The 14,828-nt window shown below is 38.2% G+C and overlaps 1 protein-coding gene across 2 annotated transcripts in view; it reads left to right on the top strand.

The window, feature by feature from the left end:
* The window catches only part of PIK3C3 (phosphatidylinositol 3-kinase catalytic subunit type 3), a 151,844-nt gene that overhangs the window by 69,218 nt on the left and 67,798 nt on the right, over positions 1 to 14,828 (top strand). For both annotated transcript variants that reach the window (XR_016214052.1, XM_008261249.5), the window contains exons 13-15: positions 5,108 to 5,175; positions 12,160 to 12,265; positions 14,192 to 14,308. Coding sequence is in view for 1 of the 2 variants with exons in the window: in XM_008261249.5 (XP_008259471.1) it covers positions 5,108 to 5,175; positions 12,160 to 12,265; positions 14,192 to 14,308 (291 nt within the window). In the remaining variant the exon portion in view is untranslated. The remainder of the gene's footprint in view (positions 1 to 5,107; positions 5,176 to 12,159; positions 12,266 to 14,191; positions 14,309 to 14,828) is intronic.

Below are 14,828 nucleotides of genomic sequence, written 5' to 3'. Positions count from 1 at the left end.
ATATTTAGAGAAGAATTCTAAATACTGGCATTAATGAACGAGGCAGCATGGTACATTTTAAGCTTTTTGTTAGTGTGAAAGATGCATAGGAGAGTGAGGGCTTTATCTAAGAGAGAGGGGTAAATCTGGGTTCATACTGAGTACCAGGAACCAGCCACGTGGAAGAGCATCTAGGCCCGAAAGCAAAGGGCAGTGGCCCAAAGGCCATGTGGCCTGGAGGCGCAGGGCTACAGCCAGCCCCCTACTGGCAAGAGGCCAAGGCAAGGGAAATGGAGGAAAAGGGCCAGACATACCCTGTTCCGGGCTTTTAATCCACTTTCAAAGGGGAGTGGTTAATTAACCTGATTGGCCAGTGGACACCCGGGTGTGGCCAGTTAGGGGCATGAGGTCACACAGGGGCATGGTGCAGGCATGGTCTTCCAGCTCACAACCCTAATCAATTTTAACCTGTATGCCTACCTACTTCATTCCCCACTCAGAGACTCCAACCCTTAATCCTAAGGGAAGTTGATGGATGTAGAGTCATCTCTTCTGTAACTTCTTCCTGCTTATGAGGGGCATAGTGCAGGCCCTGCCTATCCAGGGTCTGGAAGTCTCTGTCCATCCTATCCAACAAATTTATTTTGTGAGCTTGAGCAGTCTCAGTCATTGCCAACATCTATGTCCCCTGCGTGATCAGTTACTCCCAGAAGTTGAGTTCTGAAACCTAGAAGTTTGTTAATTAGCATAAGCAATACTGGAACAAAACCAATTATAAGTGGGGTGCCTCTTTAGATGAAAAGAAAATATCTTCCACATTCCCAGACAGTGGGTAGTGATAGGCTACCCTTATGTAGATTATAAACCCATTTAGCTTGAGTATAGAGAATTATAATAGAAGAATTCATTAGGTAGCTTTATCATCAATAACAGTTCCCAGAGACAATCAAGAAAGGCAGGTACAGCATGTTTGCCTTAAGGAGACAAAGGCAAAATGCTTTACTTATCCTTTTTGTTTGGAAGACGTACTTAAGGTTTCTGATTGTTTTACAAGAATAGTCATGCATGGCTTTCACATTCACCTGTGAAAACTTAAGAGGTAGAAGTTGAATCTGAATTTCACTGTGGTAGTTGCGCTCAGTAGCACCTGGTAAGATCCCTTTTATTTAAGCTGAAACTGATCTGAAGAGGATCTTCTTATGAATGGATTTTTTAGGAATTCCTAATGTTGGAGTTTTTGTTAAAAACTCCTTGATTCCTTGTAGCTCCCCTGTCCAGCACAGTGTCTATTTCAGAGGCTTTTAAGCAAACACAAGACTTACAATCCAAATCCTGGAATCCATAACAACTTTTGTAGCTACCCTTTTCAGTACAAAGTCTGCATCAGGGCCTCTTTAAAGCTACATAGAAAAGCTTGGGATCCGAATCTTGGAATCCAAATTTCATAGAATCCCGTCATCAGTAATTCCCAATACTGGAGCTTTTAGTTAGAAGCTCCTTAGTTCTCTGGAACAACTTTTGCAGCTACCCTTTTCAGTACAGAGTCTGTATCAGGGCCTCTTTAAAGCTATATACAAAAGCTTGGAATCCAAACCTTGTAATCTAAATTCCACAGAATTTTGCCATTTCCAAAAATCTCAGTTGCCTTTAAATATTTGACCCTATTTTAAATCATATGAGATAGGAATTTCACAGAGAGACATGTATCCAAGATTTTACATTTGAGGCACTTAATAAGCTTTAAAGAAATACCTAGGGACACAGGTAATGGAGCTTGACACTTAGACATAACTAGAACTGATGATGCATAATATCACACAATAGAACAAAGTAACTCTTTGGGATCTAGTTTTACCATTAATGTTAATACTGTAGCTCTTTTGAGAACAGAGGTCCTACATGGGAAGTTAGTACACAATGACTCCTTAAAATTAGAGAACAGGGTTCCTGGTTGTAGAGTTAGCAAAGGGGAGCAGTGCCAGAAGGTTGGGTATATATAACAGTTACGTCGTGGTTTTTGGCCATTAAATCAAGTGAATTTTACTTAAAAAGTTTGAGACATATTGGTGAGACATGTTGGTGGCTTGAACTGTGGTGGTTTACACTGGGGAGTGCTGATGAGGATTGGATTTTCCAAGTTAAGTTCAGAGTATTATTTTACATACCACCTATGGTTCAAACTTTTTGGTTAGAAGTAAAAATAGTTTTATGTAGTTTTGATATTTCTCTTATGACTGATGAACCCGTCTGCTATTACTCCATCATTAACTCTTATGTTTTCTCAACTGAATAGTTTCTTAAAGGGTTCAGATAATCTAAGCTATCTCAGAAAGGAGAGAGGATCAATTTGAGTGATGTTTTCCTCTGTCTTTCCATAACCCCAGTGCAGTAATAATGTAGTATAAACAGTACCTTAAGTTGATATGTGACTAAGCTGAAGTCTCTTTTTGTCACAACATGAGATACCATCATTCTTGTCTTCTCCCAGACAACTGAACCACATTGTATGTCTTTCATTTCTATGTGTTTTAGGAGACTCTTATCATATGTGTCTACCCCAATATGGTAAAGAAGGGGGAAACTCAAATCTTATTGTCCAAAAATTGTCATATTTCATAAATTCCATAGGTTTTTGAAAAAAAGGTATTTTCAACAACTTGTAGACACAACATGGTACATAGCTGTAGAACAAGACTATCGGGGCTGGGGCTGGGGCTCACTTGGTTAATCCTCCGCCTGCAGTGCCGGCATCCCAGATGGGCGCCGGGTTCTAGTCCCGGCTGCTCCTCTTCCAGTCCAGCTCTCTGCTGTGGCCCAGGAGGGCAGTGGAGGATGGCCCAAGTGTTTGGGCTCCTGCACCTGAATGGGAGACCAGGAGGAAGCACCTGGCTCCTGGCTTCGGATCGGCGTAGCTCCAGCCGTAGTAGCCATTTGGGGGGTGAACCAACGGAAAGAAGACCTTTCTCTCTGTCTCTCTCACTGTCTATAACTCTACCTGTCAAAAATAAATAAATAAATAAAATGGAACAAGACTATTAATTGTGTTATGGAAGTCTTTTGACCCTTCCAGTTGTGAGTTTTTGTTGCTAATTTGATCTAAGAAAGAACTAGGATGAATTCCTATGTATGATGGCAGAATTCACAATTCCTTCATGTGTTTCTGTTGATGTTTGCTTTAAATATTTTGAAGCTCTTCTGTTAAGTGCGCTTTCAAGTAAATCGAATCTTTTTTTTTTTTTTCAAGATTTATTTATTTAATTTGAAAGGTGATTTACAGAGAGTGAGGAAGAGACAGAGAGAGAGATTCTATCCAATGGTTCACTCACCAAAGGACCGCAACAGCCAGGGCTGGACCAGGTAGAAACCTCATCTGGGTCTCCCATCTTGGTGCAGGCCCTTGGTGCAGGGCCAAGCTCTTGGCTCATTTTCCTCTGCTTTTCAGATTGGATTGGATTGGATGTGGAGCATCCAGGACTTGAACTGATGCCCGTATGGGATGCTGGCTCCACAGGCAGCAGTTTAACCTGCTGCACCTTAGTGCCAGCCCCTAAATTGAATCTTTTATTACTATTTAGTCATCCTCTTTATGTATAATACTACTTATGCCTCAAAGTCTGTTTAGTCTGATTTAATAGAGCTTTGTCTTGATTAGCATTCACTGGCTTACTTTTTTTTTTTTTTTTTTAAGATTTTTTTTTATTTGAAGGCAGAGTTACAGACAGGCATAGAGAGAGAAAGGACTTCATCCACTGGTTCACCTCTAGATGGCCACAATGGTAGGAGCTGTGCTGATCTGAAGCCAGGAGCTTCTTCTGGGTCTCCCACACGGGTGCATGCCCAAGGACCTGGGCCATCTTCCACTGCTTTTCCAGACCATAGCAAAGAGCTGGTTCGGAAGTGGAGCAGCCGGTACTAGAACCGGCAGCCATATGGGATGTTGACATCACAGGCAGCAGCTTTACCAGCTGCACCACAGCACCAGCCCCTCACCACTATTCTTTTTTCTCTTACTTGTCATATAAAAACCGTTTTCATTTTGCCTGAAACACATTTTTTAAATTGTTTAAAAATTTGAAAGTATGGTTTATTCAAACTGAGTGTTATAGTATATATTTATTATCTCATAATTTTAAAACATAATTCTCTCCTATTTATGTTCTGTAAATAGTTTTATGAGGAAAAAAGTAGAGTGTCAAAATGAAACATGTGTTTTCTGTATATATACAGACTTCCATTGTTTATCTGACAGGTGTTTGTTTCAGAGTTCATATTTCAAAATGTAGTTCTCTCACATCTCACATTACCCCTTGTCCAGCTCTTCCTCTTCAGTTTTCATCTGTGACATAACAAATCAATGCATTTCCTGAATCTGGAAATTTTATAGTTACTGTCAATTCATTTCTGTCCCCCTGTACTTCCTCTTCATCAGCAGGTCCTGTTAATTATATTTGCAAAAAAAATTTTTATTGTCTTTTCTTCATCTCTGCTTTCACTGTTCACTCTTTGAGATACTTATAATAGCATGTTAACTGATCTCAGGTCTGCACTTCTCAAAGCGGCTCAACTCATTTTCATAAAATGAAATCACATCTTCTCACTCTCCTTTCAAAGATCTTTCATTGGGTATGTGTTACTTTTAAAATAAAATCCATACTTAATATGATCTGAAAGGTTTTGCAAAATTACCTTCACCTATCTTTTTAGTCTCTTACTTTGATGTTCACTATATGTTAGCTACATTGAGCACTTTTAAAATCATTGTTGTAAGCCAAGCCCAGAGCCTTTGTACAGTTTCATTTTAGACTTGCATAAATGTCATGTCCCCGTTGCTGCCTTGACACGCCAATCTATGATTTCTGTAACTATTGTCTTTTACTAAATTAAGATCTAGGAAGACAAGAAGCTATAAACTGTGTTGTTCTAAACTTTTACATAATGCCTGGTTTAGAATAAATTTTGGATGAATGGAGGGAGGGATAGGTAGATAGATGAAAATTTGCATTGTCATATAAAATGTACAGGTGAAAGCTAATAGGCAAACATAGATTATTTACTCACCTATCCCGTTAATATTAAACAGCAGCATATATTCATTTATATGTATATACCTTTCTTTTATTTTTTTCAGCAAGATCTGTGCACCTTCTTGATTTCAAGAGCCTGCAAGAACTCAACACTGGCTAATTATTTATACTGGTATGTGAAAATAATTTTCTGCTTACTTTCTTACTGCTCTTAAGACTCTTTAGTCCTGTAAATATCAATTTAAAATAAGATACAAGCAGTCATCAGAAATCTACATAGCGTGTGTCTATCTGCTTTGCTTAACAGTTGTATTCATGGAAATGCTTGTTACCACCACTGTTTCTCTTCTCTTTCCTAACTTTCCAGGAGCTAAAATTTAACTGGGTAGAGTAATGAAGTCTTTCAATTTTGTGTCTGTTTGATTTTATGCTATTAAAGTAGTATGCATACTGCACAGTCCTTCAGGAGAATATATTTCACATTATTTGCTAAAATGGAATCATGTGAAGATAGAAAGTTGGAATTCAGTTACCTCATCTCATTTTAAAGATGAGGCAGCCACACTGTAAGTGAACTTGGTAGAACCTGATGGGAATTAGATCATTTACCTACCACTTTGCCATTTGTAGAATACCTGCAGTGACCCTTTCTTATTTATCTCTCTGAAGTTAAATGGGACAAATATAAATATCTGTTTCACATGAGAACAGTGTCCTTATTGAGTTGAAAGAAAGAAACCAAAGCACAGGGAGGCTAACTGACATCCTGAGAAGTAGTTAATGTGAAGCATGGCTGCCTTTATCTGTCACAGAATTCTAAAGGGCAAAAGACAAGTAGCTTACGGCCCAGTGAGAAATATTTTGGTTCAGTAAAGAATAGCACTTGGATGAAATACTAGATCAGTGATTCTTATGCAGTATTATAGAGTGACAAAGTGCAGAGCCAGCTGGATAGGTACTCCCAGAAGCCTTCTTTACTTTTGGAAAAATACTTAAAACTAAATATCACCTTACACATTTCTTGAATAGTTGAGATTTTTCAGCTGTAGAAATGTTCTCTGAACTAATAGGTGCAAATTAATAGATATCCATACTGAAGCTCAGTTTTTTAAAAAGTAAGGTGACATTTTGCCTAAGATGAGGAAATTAAGCAAACGTCTATGTTATTGATTTGGAGAAACTGTCCTGTGAGTCAAATTAAGCTTTAACTTCATTTCCTACTTTCCAAAGGTAATGTTATTTTGGATATTTCCTCTCTCAAGAAGTAGGTAACTAATCTGAACACTCTTGTAACACAGTTGCTCATTCTTTATATTAATAGTGTTTGTTTAGTTTAAGCCTCTATGGTCGTATTTATACCAAGTGAAAACCACTATTAACAGTCTTAACTAAATCAGTCATTTAACCACTCTTTGGTTGTTGCCCCACCCACCCTATTGGCTTTAGTATTGTGAAGAAAAATAGTTACCTGCTTCTGTTAGCAGTTTGATATTCATAAAGCTATATTTATTTCACAATAAATTTCAATGTATTCTTGAAAATACACCCACAGAATATTTTGACTAATCACTAATTTTCCTTTGATAATTTTACTTTAAAAAATATCATGTTGCAAATTTGTTACTGTTTCCTTTTAATATAACATCTTGCTTCCTAAAGGTTTTTTTATTCCAATATAAATTCTTAAGTGTATATCTATTCATGGATATTGTGGAAAAATATTCTCAGGAAAATCCAAGTAAATATTCAAAAGAAAATAAAGGAAAAAATGTGTGGGACACATTCCCAAGCTTTTGAGTAACTACTTTTAAGCTTCTTGGGTATTTTAAAATTAAAATTTTATATATTTGAATAGTTCACTAAAAATTCCTTTATAGTTATTTTGTTTCCTTGAAATAATCATGAAAAGTTTTCCCTGGCTCTAATTTTAGGTTTTTGTATTCAGTTTAGTAAGAATGGTATGTGTATACAATGATGATTTGGTGTTTTGAAATTATGTATTCTCTGCATTTGATGTAGACAAGATTTCATTGTAAAATCTGTAATTTGTTTTGATAGAATCTTGGATCTCTTATTTCAAGTAGGAAGAGTTTTGAAGTTATTCTGAAAGCAGTTGAACAAGAGAAAACCTATTTGATGTACAGTTTCCAACAAGGCAACTGTTTCTGTTCAGAAAGTATACTTGTTTTCTCTAAATATAATAAGCGAAATGCAGCCCTAGTTCCTAGTCTTATAAACATTCCATCAAATTTAGATTTGATTTGTGTTTTCCTTCTGTATCTCTGATTCATTGAAGCAATCGCATGTGTTATATCTATTCATTCTCTAAGGGGTAATTGTTTTTCCCATATTTATAACCTATATATTATGTATTCAGAAATACTCCTGGGGAGAAAAGCTATTGATGTGGACTCCTGACTTTGGTAGATTTTGCTTTTGTTAATGTAGGATAGTAATATGGGAAATAATTTTAAATAGTTGGTTTAAAATGATCATTCTCTTTTTCAGTGTGGATAGAATAGTATAAACATATTAAATGTATTAATGTAAATGAATCTTGATCTGAGCTTACTTTGTTATAAGAAATGTATTAAAATGTAAATTAATTGATTGTGTTATTTCTTGTTGAACATTTTGAATTTCCTTTTCCATTTGTTCCCTTTCCAGTGATTTAAACAGAATTTCTGCTGTAGCTAAATCCTTAGGGGCCTGTAGTTGTGCAGACAATCCTTTTAAAATGAATAGTGTCAACCTTTTAAACCACAGAAGGGAGTTATAGTCTCCAATCTATAAAATGTTGGGCATCAGAATCCATAAATCGTTCCAGTTTTTTTTTTATTTTTATAGCCATTCCAGTGTGTTGAAATTGAAAGTAAACTTTGGATGCTTTGACATGTTTTCTATAACTTTTAAGACCTTTCAAGGTAATAAAGGTTATTTACTCCGCAAAATAAAATTGCCAGGAAACAGTAGCCCACTGATGTCATCTTACAATGAGTGCCTAGACAATTTTGTCTGCATTTCTACTCTGAGGTGACAACCTTTAAGATTATACCTTAGAGTGCTTTATAGAATCTAGTTTATTGGTATGAACAGAGAACACAGAAATAACTGAAATCCAGGCCTTTTGGTCTTGATCTAACCTTGTCTTTCATTTTGGGAAATGACCCTGCCATTTTTATTTTAGGTGGACTGTTTCTTTGCAGTAGAACTTTGACCTGAGTGGTGTTGGAAGGTGGTTGATACTTGACCCTTATGAGCATCAACATATACCTTCAATCCCAGGAAATAACAGTAGACACAGTGTTTACTTGGTGGTCATGAAAACCTTAGCTCAGCACAGAGACCTGCATATTGTAGTCATCCACCTGTTTGTTTCTTGTTTTTTAAATTTATTTGAAAGGCATAATGACAGAGAAAGTGGAAGAGGAAGAGATAAGTCTTCTGCTGGTTCACTTCAAATGGCTGCAGTGGCTGAGGCTGTGCCAGGCTGAAGCCAGGAGCCTGAAATCTTTATCTGGGTCTCTCATGCGGGTGGCAGGGACCTAAATATGTGGGCATCTTCTGCCGCTTTCTAGGAATATTAACAAGAAGCTGGATTGGAAGTGGAGCAGCTGGGGCATAAACCAGATCTCCAGTATGGGATGCTGGTGTCACAGATGATGGCTTAACCCAGGATGCTACAGTGCCATCTCCCTTTATGTTTATTTGTAAATGAGTTTCCTGCATAAATACACAAGCAAATAAACTGGCTGTATACTAAGGTAACAGTTAATCAAGGACTTTAACTGAAGGGAAGAAAATTATAGATTGGATTTGAGTAAGACCTTATTGCCAGCTTTATAGCTTAGAACCACTGTCTTTTTGACATTCTTACATGTTCTCCTGAAATTATCCCCCAAACTAGAATCCCATGAATAGGAAATCAGAATTTATTTCTAAACAGCTCACTACCCTAGAACAGTGCTGTCCAATAGACCCTTCTGAAACCATGGAAATGATCTTCAGTACTGTCCAGGTGACTCTGAGCACTCGAAATGTGGGTGATGTGATAGAGTAACTAAATTTTAAATTTTATTTCATTTTAATTAATTAATTTAAATAGTCATATATCTAGTAGTGGCTTTGGAAGTCCTAGAAGGCATTCTTGACTCAAGATGCAGGAATGCCTTCTTGAAATTTTGGTTTAGAGCTCTTGTTCTATGACTTTATGGAAAATTCTGGGTTATACAAGTTTGGGAGCTGTTGGAAGACTACTTACCATGGTTCAGCATGGCACTGGAAAGTAGGGAAGCAAAGGCTTCCAACCCCTTTTATCACCTATCAACCTTTGGAATGCTTTTTGCATCATCATCATGGATATGTGAGGTTACTGATAGTGCTCAAGAAATAGTGCCTGGCATTAGTTTCTTTATAACCTATGAAGGATGCCAAGAGTTAAGCCTGTGAAACAGTGGCAAACAGGGAAACATTAACTGCATGAGTTGTGTGAGAGGTGGTCTCTTCTAGGAAGTTGTGGAAGAAAGAAGTTGTTAGAGTCCATACAGACTTCCTTGAGAGACAGACAGACAGTCAGCTGTACTTGAAGAATCAGGAGACTATGGAAGGATGAGAGTACTTGTAGCCAATACTGCAACATGAGCAAAAGCAGAGGGCTTCTGAAGAATATTAGGAAATTGACCTGACTGAAGTGAGTGCATAAATTGAGGATAGTGGAAATTTCAAACGGAAGTAGGGGCCACAGAAATTATTTTAAAATAATAGAAAACAGGGAACCATTGATGTTTTTGTTAGTATAGACAGAACATTATGAATGTATTTTGAAGAAGAAAACATTTATATTGATAGTATTGAGCAAAAAATTAGTTTCTTTTTAGAGTTGGAGAGGCCAAGGAAGTAGAATCTGCTATTTGATTCCAGATAGAGCCGGATAAGTACAGAACTATTGTAAAAAGCATTGGGAAATCCAAAAGGTCTAGTGACTAATTGAATATACGTGTTTGAGGCAGGGGAGTGTGAGCTAAGTTTGGCTGTAGCTGCATGGATCACCAAGCATCAACACAGGTTTTAGATAGGCTTTGCATTTTCTGGTTTGGCTGCAGCCCTGTCTCTCTTTTTTTTTTTTTTTTATAGTAAAGTGATTGCATTTTATATTTTCAGCCTCAATGTATGGGATATTGATACCTTCAGCAGAGGTAGAAAAAAATCCAAGTTAGCATGATAAGTTCAGTATTACACATGTTCAATTAGAAATGACAAACAGGGCCAGCATTGTGACATAGTAGGTTAAATCTCCACCTGAGATGCCAGCATCCCATATGGGTGCTGGTTCGAGTCCTAGCTGCTCCACTTCCAATACAGCTCCCTGCTGATGTGTCTGGGAAAGTGGTAGAAGATGGTCTAAGTGCTTGGACCCCTGCACCCATGTGGGAGACCTGGAAGAGCCTCAGGGATCCTGGCTTCAGCCTGCCCCAGCCCTGGCTGCTGTGGCCATTTGGGAAGTGAATCAGCAGATAGAAGATCTCTTTCTCTGTCTCTTCTCTTTCTGGAACTCTGCCTTTCAAGTAAACAAAATAAATCTTAAAAAAAAAAAAAATGACAGTATCTTGAATAGAGGTTCTGGAGCTTGAAACTGTAGTGGATGAATGTAAAAACCAGCCATATAATGAAATTCAAAATTAGAAGTTAGATATTAAAAAAAGGGATATATATATATATATACATACATACATATCTAAACATATACATACATATCTAAACATATACAAACATATTTATTTATATTCATAATTAAGAATTATCAGTATTGAGATACTAAGCCCACACAACCTAAGTTTTGTTATTGATAAAGCAAGCAAAATTGTTTTTTTTTATGATCCTTTGTAAGCAGTTTAAAGATTTACATGATGGGGTTGGTGCTGTAGGTTAATCCTCCACGTGTAGCACCGGCATCCCTTATGGGGGCCGATTCTAGTCCTGGCTGCTCCTCTTCCAATCCAGCTCTCTGCTGTAGCCTGGGAAAGCAGTAGAAGATGGTCCAAATTCCTGGGCCCCTGTACCCGCATGGGAGACTGGAAAGAAACATGTGGCTCCTGGACTCAGATTGGTGCAGCTGCGGCCATTGTAGACATTTGGGGAGTGAACCAGCGGATGGAAGTCTTTTCTCACTTTCTCTCTCTCTCACTGTCTATAACTTCACCTCTCAAATAAATAAATAAAATCTTAAAAAAAAAAAAGATTCACAAGATAGAATTTGTTTAAAAAAATGAAATAAAGCAGAGCAGTAAACACTGATAATGTTTATAAGGTATTGCTTATATGATTTTTGTAATTATATAAGTAGTTTAGGCTTAAGAAAATAAGATTTATTTAACTCTCTAACAATTTTATAATAGAAAATTTAAAGATTATATATGGAATTTCGGTAAGTGGGAGAATTGGATAAGAAAGGAAAAACAATTTAAATTTTCTCATTACATATCTATAAAGTGAGAGTTCTTATTCTTTAGTTAGACTTTTGAGCTTACTTGACTTTTGGGATTATAAGTACCTCATAAAGTACAAAGAGCAAATTCCTGTTTTGATGGCAAAACTTTTAGAAAATTTAGGGTATTGCACAAATTAAAGTCTTACTAATGTTAATTTACCTTTTATTGATGATGGTATATGTCTGCCCTTAATTTTTCACTTTTTTTACAAAAAGATTTATTTATTTTTATTTGAAAGGCAGATTTATAGATAGAGATATCTTCCATCTGCTGGTTCACTTCCCAGATGGCCACAACAGCCAGGGCTGGGCCAGGGCAAAGCCAAGAGCCAGCGGATTCTTCTCCGTCTCCCAGCTGGGTGGCAGGGACCCAAGGACTTGGGCCTCTTCTGCTGCTTTCCGAGGTGCATTATCAGGGAGCTGGATTGGAAATTGAGCAATCTGAATTTGAACTGGCACCTTTATGGAATGCTGGCATTCAGTGGCAGCTTCCCCACTACACCACAGCACTATCCCCTAATTTTTCACTTTTGAGAGGGTTATGATTAAGTGTATTATATTATTTCCATTAAATTATTTTTGCAAATGACAAATTAATCCGTTTTAAGAAAATGTTTAATTATTTACAAAACAAATTTTTTTCATGTGTGACTTAAACATATTTTAAAGGTATGTTATAGTGGAATGTGAAGATCAAGATACTCAGCAGAGAGATCCAAAGACCCATGAGATGTATTTGAATGTAATGAGAAGATTCAGCCAAGCATTGCTGAAGGTAACCGTTTAATGTGAGGAATGATTTGCTGTTGTGCATGAGTCAAATTGTGCTGCCGCCCGTTTTGGTGCACCTCATGAGCTAAGAATGGCGTTTACATTTTTAAATAGTTGAAAGTCAATCACTGGAATAATATTTTGTGATGTATGGAAAGTATTCTGAACATCAAATGTCAGTCTTCTTAAATTATTGGAACATTCTCATTTTCAAATTGTCTATAGCTGCTTTTGTACTACGATAGCAGTTGGATAGTGTAAAAAGAACTGTATGGCCAACAATGCCTAAAATACTTACTTTGGCCCTTTATAAAAAGTATATTTAGCTCTGATTTAATGAAAGAAACATGGGACAGTAAAATAGGAAGATTTGGTTTTTTACTTCCCATTTTATTTTCTCTTCAAGTTTTAAGTACGACTTCAGAAATCTGGCAATGGTTATTTATAGGTACTTTCTTTTTTTTTTTTTTTAAGATTTATTTATTTTTTGAAAGTCAGAGTTACACAGAGAGAGGAGAGGCAGAGAGATTTTCCATCTGCTGGTTCACTCCCCCAGGTGGCCACAATGGCCAGAGACACAGAGAGAGATCTCCCTTCTGCTTGTTTACTCCTCAAATGGCTACAGTGGCCAGTACTAGGCCAGACCAAAGCCAGGAGCCTAGAACTCCATCTTGGTCTTCTGCATGGGTGGCCAGGGCCCAAACGCTTGGGTTTAACAAGGAGCTGGATTGGCCGGCGCCGCGGCTCACTAGGCTAATCCTCCGCCTAGTGGCGCCGGCACACTGGGTTCTAGTCCCGGTCGGGGCACCGGATTCTGTCCCGGTTGCCCCTCTTCCAGGCCAGCTCTCTGCTGTGGCCAGGGAGTGCAGTGGAGGATGGCCCAAGTGCTTGGGCCCTGCACCCCATGGGAGACCAGGAAAAGCACCTGGCTCCTGGCTCCTGCCATCGGATCAGCGCGGTGCGCCGGCCGCAGCACGCTGGCTGCGGCGGCCATTGGAGGGTGAACCAACGGCAAAGGAAGACCTTTCTCTCTGTCTCTCTCTCTCTCACTGTCCACTCTGCCTGTCAAAAAAAACAAAAAAAAAAAACCAAAAAAAAAAAACAAGGAGCTGGATTGGAATTGGAGCAGCCAATACTGAATCAGTGCTCACATAGATGCCATTGTCAAAGGCAGCTGCTTAACCCACTGCAGTACAACGCTGGCCCCTGATTCTGCCACTTTATATATCTAGCATATTTCTGGAGACATCATAGGTCTTCAGATGTTTATTGAATCAGTGAATGAATGCATTTTAGTAAAAGGAATCCTTCTCATCACATGATTATATGGAGGGGAAAAAATGCTGTTGAAGATAGCCGTGGCTCACTTGGCTGATCCTCCGCCTGCGGCATCGGCACCCTGAGTGCTAGTCCTGGTCGGGGCGCCAGTTCTGTCCTGGTTGCTCCTCTTCCAGTCCAGCTCTCTGCTGTGGCCCAGGAAGGCAGTGGAGGATGGCCCAAGTCCTTGGGCCCTGCACCCCATGGGAGACCAGGAGGAAGCACCTGGCTCCTGACTTCAGATCGGCGCCGGCTGCAGCGGCCTTTGGTGGTGGATGAACCAATGGAAGGAAGACCTTTCACTCTGTCTCTCTCTCACTCTCTCTCACTGTCTAACTCTGCCTGTAAAAAAAAAAAAAAAAAAAAAAAAAAAGATTGTCCAGTATTTGCTGAAACTCAAATAAAATTCTATTGTGGGTGGATTGGTGGTGGGTGGGTAAGATAGCAAGTTTCTCATTAATCTTGAGTCAAAATAATTAATCTTTCTCAATTTCACTTTGTATTAGAAGTTTACAGCTATTAGAAGACTTAATAAAGATCACCCCCACTATGAAGGGAATCTTGATCATTGTATTACATACAACTAATTTCCCATTACTTTGATTCCCTTCAGGGTGATAAATCTGTCAGAGTTATGCGTTCTTTGCTGGCTGCTCAACAGACATTTGTAGATCGGTTGGTGCATCTAATGAAAGCAGTGCAGCGTGAAAGTGGAAATCGTAAGAAAAAGGTAAGCTTATGGGGTATGCTTTCTGTTTATGATCTACAGTAGTTTCACATCATGAAATAGCGAGTTTTGACTTTTGCCTCTTTGGGTTGATATATGAATTTCTCTTACCATGTTATACTATTAGGAGCACTTATTAAAAGTGCTGATTATGTACAGAATGCTGCTTTGTGAGTTTACACGTACTGATATATTTAATCCTTACAGCAACCTTGCATAAATTAGGTACTTTTATTATTGCAGTTGTCAGGAAAGGACGCATAGAGAGATTAAATAATTTGTACAGTGTTAACACAACTAGTAAGTGTCGGGGTTGGGATTTGTACCTACGTTTTTTGTTATTTTTAATTTATTTGAAAGGCAGAGCGAATGAGACAGTGAGATCTTCTGTCTGCTGGTTAATTCCCTACATTTCTGAAACAGGTAAGGCCATGCAGGCCTAGAACTCAATCGAAGTTTCCCACATAGGGTAGCAGGGACCCAGCTACTTGCTATCACCTGCTACCTCCCAAATTATTAATAA

The sequence above is a fragment of the Oryctolagus cuniculus genome, chromosome 10 (assembly GCF_051225735.1).
Source record: "Oryctolagus cuniculus isolate XC-2025 breed Fujian yellow rabbit chromosome 10, ASM5122573v1, whole genome shotgun sequence".
Lineage (NCBI taxonomy): Eukaryota > Metazoa > Chordata > Mammalia > Lagomorpha > Leporidae > Oryctolagus > Oryctolagus cuniculus.
This window is presented reverse-complemented; position numbering and strand designations above follow the sequence as displayed.